Below are 12181 nucleotides of genomic sequence, written 5' to 3'. Positions count from 1 at the left end.
ACTGAGGCAAAAGCAATGTTGAAGGGAACCTGGCTCAAGGACATCTTGTTTCTGTAGGACCTGTGAGCTCACTACCCTTTCCCATGTATTGTTATCCTTCTGTTTCAACCAGGCAAAAATGCTAACCCACAAGAGAGAAAAGCTGCCATGAAGAATGCTGAACAATTCATACAGCAGATGAATTATCCTGCCAACACACAGGTGCGATCTGTTTATGAGATGATACCAGGAGAGCATGACCTCTGTTAAAGACTTTGGTTTTAAATCAGCAGTAAATAATTTTAAGGGCTTATAAGACATAAGGTCATTGTTTCACTAACAGGTAATTCGTAAAAGTTTCTGTTCAAGTAACTGTGTCAGTTTTGTTTTCCTTCCATTTCATGTGTCTTGCTTCATTTCAGATTCAAGTCCTTCCTGAAGGAGGTGAAACGCCAATTTTCAAACAATTTTTCAAAGACTGGAAGGATAAAGATCAAAGTGATGGCTTTGGAAAAGTCTATGTCACAGAGAGAGTGGCTAAAATTGAGCAGATTGAATTTGATGCTACCAAGTTACATGAGTCTCCACAAATGGCTGCCCAGCATAACATGGTAGATGACGGCTCAGGGAAAGTAGAGGTAATTTTTGTGTTGTATTAAATTGCATTCTACCTACCTAGCTTATTCTGTTATGGGATAAGCTGTTCGTCTGTTTTGCCATTTCTACTGTTGTGTAGAGTAACATTACATTAGTGGCAGTGCTACTTCTGCCATCAGAAAAGGTGCTTTGAAATAGAAAGTGAATCTCTCTGTTAGCTGTATGCTGGGTCATGTTTTATTGGTGCTTATGAAAGTTGTACCAGTCATCGATAGAAATCAAACAGCAGAAACCTTTCCCCTTCTACACAATATTTCGTAAAGATATGCTTTAAATATGATCCTTAGCCTAAAGAATAACTTCTAACTAACATCAGCTTGAAATCTTGAATGGGAAAACTTTGCCCTTGGAGTCAGAAATTCATTCCATGTCCTTATATATGTATCCAGTCTGCTTTCTAGAGGAACCTTCCTTGTCTCTAGTGTCCCTCTCAGGTAGCCTGCATTTACAGAGAAAGTCTTTCTAGATCTATCCATAACCCACTGCAAGAATATCTTTGGACTTGAAGAGGGCTGGTTTGGCTTTGTACCAAGACAGCCTGTTGAATACACATCTGCATGTTGGGATTCTAGAATAAAAAGATAAATACCTTCCAGGCTCATTAATATATTTTCTATGTTTCTAACCTCATACTTTGGATGGTCTGTAGGCTTGAGCCAAAGCAGCTTAGATCTGAAGTGGTTTTTGCTGTATAATTTTAGCAGTATGTTTTTGGAGAGCAGTTTTTAACTGAACTGGGCTGGAGTGAATCACATAGGAAGAAATCTGCCTAACAGTGGGCCTCTCCCAAATGATATGATAGTTCTAGGATGAATCATAATGCTGGGCCTTTCAAATCATATTATCATCTTAAGATGTTAAGAAAGTAAGTTCAGCATAGCATTATGAGGTGATCATGTGGCACTAAAGCATCAAGACAAAGATTAGTTTACTGCAGTGGCTTGTTGATGGTCATTATTCATTCATTCACTGGGCGCAGAGTGTATCTATCTACTTCATAAAGAATCCTTCCTGATTTTATTCTATAACGCTTGGAAACAGAAACAAAGATCACTCAAGGGATGACACAATAAATTGCTTCTTGAAGAGTCTCAGGATGAAGTTCAGCATTCTCCAGTGATTTCTCTGTTTCTCCAGATCTGGCGTGTGGAAAGCAGCGGCAGAGTTCCTGTGGGACCTGAGACATATGGACAGTTCTATGGTGGTGACTGCTACATTATCCTCTACACTTACCCTAAAGGGCAGATCATCTACACATGGTATGTTTGGTTGGCTTTGCACAGAACTCCAGCATGTGGGTATTATTTCATGCTGGCTTTACGTCCTCTTGTAACCATGTGGAAGTGCAAGGTTGTTTATTGTGCATTTGTCATGCAGTATAAACTCTGAATTACTTTGAAACTGGACTTCACCATTGTCTTTTTCCTGTTCTTCCTCAGGCAGGGAGCCCATACTACAAAAGATGAACTGACTGCATCTGCATTTTTGACTGTTCAGCTGGATCGGTTATTGAATGATCAGGCTGTGCAGGTTAGTGCATTTTGGATAAAATTCAATAGATCATGCAATATATGCAAATGTCAATGCAAATTGGAAGGAGGAGGTAGCATTTGAAGACTGCTCATGGTCTGTATTGAACCAAGCACCATGGACTCCTTTTAAAGTCACTGGAGAATTCCCATTTGAATCATCCTTTCTGAATGTAGATGTCCAAAAGGACACAGATATAACACAACGTAAAACTGCTTTTTCTTTCCTTTGACTTTTACTGTCTAAGAATTAGATTTTAGTCCAGCCTAGCCTTACAGACTATGTATATGGTCAGCGGAGACCGAAGGATAAGATCCTCCCAGGGCAACTCACTCTCAAAAAAGTGTCTGGCAGGGTGATAGACCTGTGTGAGCTCCCCTGTCTCCTTTTGATTATGTAGGAAGCTGTGATGTTCAGCCCAGAAAACACGCCTGACTTTTAGAGGGACAAAACTGGGAGACATGAAAACCACATGACAACCAGAAAGCCTGGCTCAACCCTGCTGTAGTGAAGAAGGTTAATTTGGGTTTTCCCATCCCGTAGTGGTTGGAGCTCTGTGAAAGCACAGTCCCACTTGCAGAAATGGGGTGTGCAAGGCAACAGGCAGGACATGGGCAGCTAAAAGGTGTGATGAGATGAGCTGGTCCTGGCATCACTAGAACGTGTGCTCTCCTTTCACCACTAGTGAGGAGTGGTGGGTAGGTGGAGAGGTGAGGGGTCTCCTTTTCACAGAAAGGCTAGAGCTGGAACATAACTAGGGACAGGCAGAGATTTTCTAGTCAGTAGGAGATAATTCTGTGCTTCCCATTTCTTAATTACCAGAGTACAGGGCTTCCCCCACCCACCAAGGTACAGTTAATTTAGATGGCAGACCGTGCTTTTAGCTATTAATTAGTTATGATTTATGATTGAAATTATATTAAGGAAGGATTAGAACACTTCTAGGTAATTACTGCTTGAAATATTCCTAACACATGTTCTATATTTGGACAGAGTTCAGCACAATATGGTCCTGCCTCATAACTCAGGCCAATACTAATACTGCAGCAATAATAATATTACTACTAACAGCTGCAATAATAATGTGCTTAAAAAGCCTTTTTATTAAAGCTGAAGGAGATCCATCTCACTGCCATGAACATGATACTTAAAAGTACTTTCAGCTGCAATGAATTTAGAAATATATATATGTGCATATATGTGTGTGTGTATACACACACCTATGTGTATATGCATGTGTGCATTTGTATGTATACACGTGGCTACCTGTGTTTAACATCTGTATTGGCGTTATTTGAAAGGTTTAAAGGTACTGTTTTGTGATCACTAGATGGCACTACAGTACAAGGGACTATTGAAAAGCCGTTCCCCTATTTGTGTTTCAGGAATACGTTTCCCTGGGCAGTTTTTTTTCCTGGATGACGGTTAGGGTTTTTTTGTTTGTTTTGTTTTGCTTTGGTCTGGTTTTGGTTTTGTTTTGTTTTGTTTTTTTTTATTATTTTATTTTGTTTTGTTTGTTTGTTTGGGGGTTTTTTTGAGGGGTTTTGTTTGTTTGTTTAGTTTTTTTTTTTGGGGGGGGGGGTTATTGCATTTATAAAATCCTGCCGCAGTTTGGCATCTACAGCAATACATGTCCCATAGGGTATCCTCCTCAGGCACCAGTACCAGCCTGTCCAGGGCTGATAGAAGCAGGAGCACCGGCTCCCGCTGCCCGGCGCGACCACCTTGGCCACGGCCACCCCTCCCACCACCCGGCCGGGCCCTAAGGGCTGAGGAGCTCCGCTGCTCCTCCTCTGCTGGCTTCGCAGCTAGCTTCATGCCCTTTTTTCCCCTTTCTTCCTGAGAGCAAAAGGCAGGGTGTCGCAGCCCGCCTCCTTGCTGGGTGGTACTGCTACTGTCACAAAGGAAGAAGAAATGGTTGTATACAAATAACTTTTACCATACATTAACCTAAAGCCAGTCGTTCATAGCTGAATGGGTTTTGGTATTGTAGTAACATCTTCTGAATCTGTAATGGAAGCTCATTTTTGTCATCCATATTATCCTCTCCAAGATAGATTTATTCTCATCTTTTTCATCCTCTTGCAGGTAAAATAGACGTAGAAATCATGAACAGGATAAATAACCATTCTCTTCTGCTTAAATACAGGGCACCTAAACTTGCAAGATAGTTTTTCAGTGGAATTAAGTTACTCTGTAAAACTCTATGAAATGACAGTTCTTTTGAAAAAGAGTAATTTTCTTATTACAGTAGATAGCAGCCATTTTAATCAGCTAAACATTATGTTAGGAGTTTGAATCTTGTCTTTGTGTCAGCATGATTGACAAAAAAATCTCACAAATGCTCTAACTATAATGTGTCTGGAACTATATTTTTAGATATTCTCAGCTTGCCACTTCTCATTCTTGCTAACATACTTGGCATTATTGTCTAACATCCCCTATGCTATTCAACAAAGACCAAAAATAACTACCTGTGTCCTTTTATTTCTTTTATTGCATTTCTTTACACACGTACAGATCCGAGTCAGCCAAGGCAAAGAGCCTGCACATTTACTGAGCTTGTTCAAAAACAAACCTCTTATTGTCTACAAGGATGGGACATCCAAGAAGGAAGGTCAGAAACCTGCTCCACCCACACGACTCTTCCAAGTCCGCAGAAACCTGGCGGCCATCACCAGGATTGCAGAGGTAAATTCACCTGCTAAGTAAACAAACCAACTATTCCCCACGGGAAGTGGTATAGCTGCCACGAGCCTCTCCAAATAATCCTGTTGGGTCATCACGTCTGGGAGGAATGCAGACCTCCAAATCAAATCCACTGCTCTATGTGACCAGCCCATCTAATAAATCAAAGAGAATATGCTGTAACTGGCTGCAGCCAATCTACATCTTTCAGAGGAAACTGTGTAGCAAACAGTCAGCTGACAGAGAATAGACAAAAATCAGCAACCCTTATGAGACAGTCTTTCCTACTGCCAAACCAGACCTAAGTTTTGCCCTTCAAGTCAGTTCCCTGTCTCAAGCTAAGTTCTTCTCTAATATATATCCGAGTAAATCTAGGCAAAAATTGAAGAAAAAAGCACAGCTGATTAACATCTACCTATGAATTTTATATAAACAATGCAAAATAGTGATTGCATTATTTGAAAACATAAAGAATAAAACAGTTTCTTTCTCAATCTAGGTTGACGTTGATGCAGTGTCATTAAACTCCAACGATGTCTTTGTTCTGAAACTGCCAAACAACTCTGGCTACACCTGGGTAGGAAAAGGAGCAAACAAAGAAGAGGAGCAAGGGGCTCAATACATTGCCAGCGTTCTTAAATGCCAGACTACTAAGATTAATGAAGGCCAGGAACCTGGTTAGTATGAGGCCACGTGGTTGCTAATAGGCAGCTGAGAATACACAGCACTGCAGCCTAAACGTTTTTTGCAATCATATATTTTATAGGCAGAAGTATATGCTCACTCTCTCTCTTTGAAAATCCAACCTGATATTTCACCATGGAGATCTAGCCAGGATTGGCTGATGCACAAGCAGTGCGATGCCCTGGAACTCTGAGGGACAGTAGCAGGAGCTGCAGAGGAATGTGGTCCTTTCTTCACCCTGAGTGCCTAGGAGGGGAGAAAGACATAGTGCATTGCTCTTTCTAAGTCTGCAAGCAATATCTTTATTGTTATTTTGACAAATTGCAGGAAGAGCTGTAAGAAAAAGCACCCATCTTTGAGACAGAAGATATTGTTTGGGGATTCTTGAAACAGTGTCTAACAAGCTAAAACATCAAATGTTAAATCCACTGCTGAATAAATTATATATTGTGTATTTCAGAGGAATTCTGGAAAGCACTTGGAGGTAAAAAAAAATATCAGACTTCCTCACAACTCTTGACAAAGGCTGAAGACCATCCCCCTCACCTGTATGGTTGTTCTAATAAGACTGGCAGATTTATTGTGAGTATATAATGGATACTTTCCTCTCTGTTTAATTACATATTTTCTGGTATATTTTGCTTTGGGAATCAGCAGACATTAAATGAATTTGGGGATCTGGCTTAGTTAGCTGTGCCTGGCAAGAACTAGAGACTTGAGGTTTGGTGCTTTAAATCAATCCAAATGCAAAGGATGAACAGAAGAATTAATACTGCAGATCTTTGCATGCAGAGCCTGTGCCAGCCTGGGACTACAGGCTTGCAGATGCAAAAAGATAAGGTGTTTGCCCAGTCAAAAGCAATTGTGTTCTTGCAGAGCATTGCCAGACTGCTATCATTTTGCTGAGAGCTACCATTTCTGCAGTCTCCTTAAGGCACAGCCCGTTCATTTGAAGAGGGATAAAACAAATAGGATCCTTTAATAAGGGCTTTAAAATCTTATGAAAGTAGTAAAGTGTATTCTTCTAGAAAGCTTCTAAAACACTCCTGTGAAATACAGTAATAGGAGCCAAACTCTATAACTGTCTGCTGGGAGCTATGCACTTTTTAATTTTTGTTTTAAATTCCCTCCAAATTCTGTGAAACCCCGTCTTTCCTGTAACATTGCTCTAGTAACAGAATCGCCACCATTAGACCTCACCAGAAGGGGTAGGTCAGGTCACTGTGACCTTCAGAACAGCATTACACAGGGTGGGGAAAAGGAATGTCTTTTGTACCATCAGCTTATCATCCCTTTAGCACTCATATATGACCAAGCATAGCCAAACCCTTGACAGTCCTGTTAAAGTAGAGGGCTGAGCACTACCTACATTATTATCTCTCCTTCTCATACAGAATAACATTAAACTGCTTTCCTATCTGCCTGCGCATCCCTGGAAGAAGCAAGCAGTCTGCCCTTCCTTTGGGGACTAATCCTTGATGGCTTAGTCAACTTTAATGTCCCATTGTCAAGTGACAGGAAAGCTTGCTTGGGTGTGTATTTCGTCACTGAGCTCACCCACTGCAAACCAAAACAGTTTCTTTTGCTTATTAATGAATGTAAAATGCATTAATATATCCACTGATATCAGCAGTTTGCTTGGTACAAGGTGCTCTGTGGAAATTTCCCTGTCCCCTTCTTGTGGCAGGCCTCGGTCCCAACTTACAATAGTCACAATTACAGTGTAAAGCTGACTCTCCTGTGGATATCCTATCAATTCTGACCAGCTGAGAGCTGATTTTATAGGACATGCAATTATGTGATTTGTTTCCTTTCAATGAAACACCCTTGACACATTCATCAAATCAGTTTAGGGCTTGACCCTTTAGGAGCAAAAAATACTGCACACCAGCTTCTGGAATTATCCTTTTAAAAATGTCTTTGGTCTGTGCAAAAGCAGAGTATCTTGATAAATCATCAAAAAACAAAACAAAAACAAAACAAAAAAAAAAAACAAAACAAAAACAAAAAAAAAAAACCAACAACATAATATCCTTTTTAGATTGAGGAAGTCCCAGGAGAATTCACTCAGGATGATTTGGCTGAAGATGATGTCATGTTGCTGGATGCTTGGGATCAGGTAAGCTGTGTACTTGGCCACTGCTTTTTGTGGTAGCAAGGATAATTTATTCTGAACCACTTAGATCATAAGAAGGGAGGAAATATAGTCTTTGTGAGAATGGAAGAGGTTTTGTTTTCTTTAAATTAGACCACAGGGAGCTATATTTTTTGAGGTATATGATGTGCTAGTGTGAATATACATGTCTGAATTTCCAAGCGTAATGTGAGACCATGGCAGGCACTTCCCATTAAAACCAGTGGAAGCTGCAGGAGTATAAGCCCCAGCAATGTTCTGAAACGCTCTCAGTAATGTTCTTGACTTCATAAGTAAAATTTATTAATTTTTAAAAAGAAAGTTATTGCATAGAAGGTATTCAGAAGCCATAAAATCCATGTAGCAGCAGCACCTGCAAAAAGTTTTACTAGAGAAGGGGACAACCACCAGACCCTTACACAGATTTCTTCAGAAGAACTGGGTGGAGGGTGACAGAAACAATCTCCATCATTTTCCCAGGTTCACTGAAAACTGAAAATGTTGAGATCTTTTTGGATGACAGGCAAACTTGATGTGGGTGCAGAGGGCACGTCTGTTTCTCACAGTACATACTCTCTGACCTTTCTCTCCCCTTGGACGGAAAGGGGGAGGAGGCCACAGATCCCATGCTTTATTTGTCTTCTTCAGCCTAACCCTTAAGGAAAAAAAGGCTGAGGTTTTTGGAAATGAGAAGGAACATCCAAGGTCCATGTGGGAAGGAGTGATGGAGGAAGGTGGTTGGAAGAGACGGATGGGAAGTGGTTGGGATATACTGACTCAGGGAGGAAGGAAAGAGGTCTGGGACATGTAGCTGGTTTCCAAAAGGATCCTTGACAGAAAAGAAAAAAGAAAAAAATGTGGGGATTGCAGATTGAGGCTCTGATTGTTTATTCATCAGGTAAGCTAGCAGTTACCCTGGGTAGCATTGATCACAGGGCATAAGCATTGATGTGCATGCTGAGCTCAAACCAAGGACAGCTCCTGTTCAGTGTTTTTACTTGCATCTAAAGAGCAATTTCCCTGGCGAATTGTAAAAGATATCCGGGGAAAAGGTAATTAAAGTTTCTTTCCTCAGAGTGCACAAAGGCTCAGCCTTCCAGTGTCAAGAGAGTGGTGAGATTTCAGAGGACAGAACTACAGTCTCTCACAAGGGGAAAAAAAAAAAATCATCAATTGTGGTTTGTGAAAGCTGTGCATCTATGTAGTCTTTTCACAGTGTATATTCTTTCTCCTAGTGGAATCAAATACTTTGCACTTAACCTACCGTACACAACATCCTTATAACAGGATGGGAGCTATATCTCTCTCTCCCCTGTTTGCAGGTTTTTATCTGGATTGGGAAGGATGCTAATGAAACTGAGCGACAGGAATCGATTAAATCTGGTAAATCAAATAAATTTGGCAGAATTCTGAGTGAAGTAGCATCAATATTACTTAAAGATGTGAAAAAGATACGTAAGAAGAAATCTAGTTATGTTTACAGTGTTTAAAGGTCACTGAGCTTATTAGGATTTAATTCTGGAGAAGATTATTTTCTTCTTTAAATGTTCTTTAAAACTCATTGTATCTTCCTTATATGTAAGTTTATTAAGGGTAAAATTAATCAAGATAACATTACTAGACTGCAGAGCTTTTTAAAGAATATATAGGAAAGCGCTGTGAAAAAAAAAAAAAAAACAACCCTGCACTGAAAAGAGAAAGAATTGAAACAAGGTACCTACTGATCTGCACCCTACACTAATGTATATAGTCAAAGGAATGCCAACAAATCCTCAAATCCTTACACTGCCACCCTTCACTGAGTTAAATTTGGAGGAGGAAATTCCAGTTGCAGAGTAAGTCAAGACAACACACATGAAGTGCACCTCCTTGAAAAATCATGTGTCATGTCTGGTGTGATTCTGCATAGCTGAGCAATTCTGACAAAGTTTGTGCTAAAAACACTTGCAGATATTTCCCTGGAGCAGCTCGGCGTACCTAGCTGTGTTTCTGATAGGCACTGATGTCACATTGCAATGTCAGGGGAAGCTATACTGGCTTTTACATAGCAAAAACAGGAATGAAGCTTGTGCATCTGCACAGCACCAGCAAATTCTTTCTCCTGTTCAAAAGCCAAAACCCAGCTGTATGGCAATGAGCTGATCAGAGCAGCAATCCCTCTCTTGTAACCTTCTGGACAATTGCTTCACTGGGAGCTGGAAGAAATCAGCAATTACCTGATCATTTCATTGCCTTTGAAATAATTTAATTGAATACTGTATTATAGTAGCCCTGTGTTCTTTTACTAGGGCTTTTAATGTATTTTTTTATACCAAAGGAATGAACTAATATATTACATGTTTTATTTCCTCTCTGTTTTTAGCCAAACGCTATATTGAAACAGATCCTTCTGGCAGAGATAAGGGGACCCCCATTGTAATTGTGAAGCAGGGGCACGAACCCCTGACATTCACAGGCTGGTTCCTGGCTTGGGACTACAACAAATGGAAGAACTGATCTGTCCAAGGAGACTGCAGCTTCATGCCAAAGAATGATTAGAGCCCAGCTACTTTCTAGTATTTTTAAGCATAAGCTCGTGCAACAACATGATCCATCTGTTGTTATACTTTCCCAAGCTTTGATATATTTCTCTGAATAACCTAGTAATTCTTAGCACTGGAAAGGATAAATGATAATTGTAAACTGGTCAAATGGGGTGAATGGTGGGGCTTTTCATGTAGTAAATATGGAAAGTGCTACCAATACTTTGTTTAATCTATTGGCCCTTCAAACAGAAGCTGTGAATCAGCTTACTTCTATGTGCTCAAGTGGGCCAAATTCTGCCTTCACTTCAAAATCCAAACTAATGCCACAGAAATTCCTTTAGATTAAGGTCAACATAATATTGTGCAGAATTTGGCCTGACAAAAGACTAATTCTACCTCTGTAGCAAGGGTAGGACTGGACATGATTTACTTACTAGGCCAAAATATTGCCACACACATAAAATTTCAGATGATGCCTGGTCCAGAGTGGGAGCTGTGTCTTGAAATGGGCAAATAATTGATAGATATTTTGAGAAGGCTGTGCTTAACATGTTTGCTTGTCTTGTTAGTACATGTATTTGGAGCTTCGGACTGACTGGCTGTAAGAATATGAAGTTGACAAAGGTTTTTTTGAGGGATTGTCTAGCTCATTGTAATGAATTTATTTAGATTTATCTCTGTGAACAACCTCCAGCTCCACCAGGTCTTTTTAACCAAAGCTTTTAAACACATTCTAGTGTACTAGTGCTTTTAAATGGAAGCAAAGGAAATAATGGCTTCAAGAACACATACTTTGCCTTAACCAGATTGCACTTAAGCCATACTTTGTCTCAGTTGCCTTACTGAGCAGTACTCAGTTCTTTTCCAGCACGCAGACTGCTCATCTTGTCAGGTGCCTGATGTGTTTCTACTCATTTTCTATGAAGGTCTTAGTCAAATATCAAGTACATCAAGCACAAGGAAACCCCTTGTTTCAGTAGCAGTCCACATCCTGGGAATTTGGAGTGTGAGTACACACCATAGAATATGGTCTTCTCTTTTCTCTCAGACAGAGTTATTTGGGCTTTTTTTATTCTGGTGAATTTAAGAGTACATTTTCAAAGTGTTTTTTATTTGTAATTTAGCCAGAAAAGTCTATGTGAGGGCAGTAGGAAATATTCTGCTTCAGATGTTTAGCACTGCTTTGATCCCTTATCCTATAATCCTTGTTTTAAACAACTTTGTACAGCTGTAAGTCATGCCAATGTGGCTTTTTAATGAAGGCATTTCAGTGGTTTTATTATTCTTATAAGTTAGGTTGGAAAGTGAAATTTTAGACATTTTTATATTTTTTTTTATCACTATTGTGATTTTGAATCTGGGTAATGCGAAAGAGTGAATTTAGTCTGAGCTCATAATATCAATGATGTAAGAATTGCAAAGCTAAGAGATTAATTATAGGAGTTTGTTAGCTTTAAACAGGTTTAAATCTCTGCTTATATAACTGGGCTGTATCTGAATGTAATTTCATTTAAAATAAAATCACAAAAAATAGTATTCTGTGTGCCAAGATGGTCTTCCTCTCTCTGACATATTGTTGCTCAGTGCTTCCGCTGACGTCTAGCAAAACTGCCTAAGAAACCCAGTAGGTACCTTCCTTTTTAGATGGACAATGCAATGAGAAGTTCCTTGTTGTTTTGGCGCCATTTTACATGATGGAGGGTCAGCTCTTACCAACAACTTAGAAGTTGCAAACCTAAGTGAAAATCAAAGAACTGAGTACTTACAAGCTTGTGATTTCATCTTTAAGAAAAACTACCATTGTTGTTACCAAACTCTTTGGCTTTGTAACCTTCTGCTGGCAAAATGATTGACTATAGAAATGACTATTTTATAAAATAGGAGGAAATAGATATATATTTGTTTTTAAAGGACAGATCTTGCTTTTTATTTGTGAGAGTAGATAAGGAGAGGTCCTTCTCCTGCTGGAAGGAGCACAAAGACT

At 39.7% G+C, this 12181-nt stretch overlaps 1 protein-coding gene across 1 annotated transcript in view; it reads left to right on the top strand.

Annotated features, from left to right (window-relative positions):
• SCIN (scinderin) overlaps positions 1-11730 on the top strand; it is a 50123-nt gene extending 38393 nt beyond the window's left edge. The window contains exons 7-16 of the mRNA XM_042802115.1: positions 113-201; positions 402-617; positions 1774-1895; positions 2076-2166; positions 4687-4857; positions 5354-5531; positions 5999-6120; positions 7580-7657; positions 8995-9055; positions 10035-11730. Coding sequence (XP_042658049.1) covers positions 113-201; positions 402-617; positions 1774-1895; positions 2076-2166; positions 4687-4857; positions 5354-5531; positions 5999-6120; positions 7580-7657; positions 8995-9055; positions 10035-10168 — 1262 coding nt within the window. The 3' untranslated portion in view covers positions 10169-11730. The remainder of the gene's footprint in view (positions 1-112; positions 202-401; positions 618-1773; positions 1896-2075; positions 2167-4686; positions 4858-5353; positions 5532-5998; positions 6121-7579; positions 7658-8994; positions 9056-10034) is intronic.
• The last annotated feature ends 451 nt before the right edge of the window (positions 11731-12181 follow it).

This window comes from Tyto alba, unplaced genomic scaffold, assembly GCF_018691265.1.
Source record: "Tyto alba isolate M040663 unplaced genomic scaffold, T.alba_DEE_v4.0 Super-Scaffold_38, whole genome shotgun sequence".
Lineage (NCBI taxonomy): Eukaryota > Metazoa > Chordata > Aves > Strigiformes > Tytonidae > Tyto > Tyto alba.
This window is presented reverse-complemented; position numbering and strand designations above follow the sequence as displayed.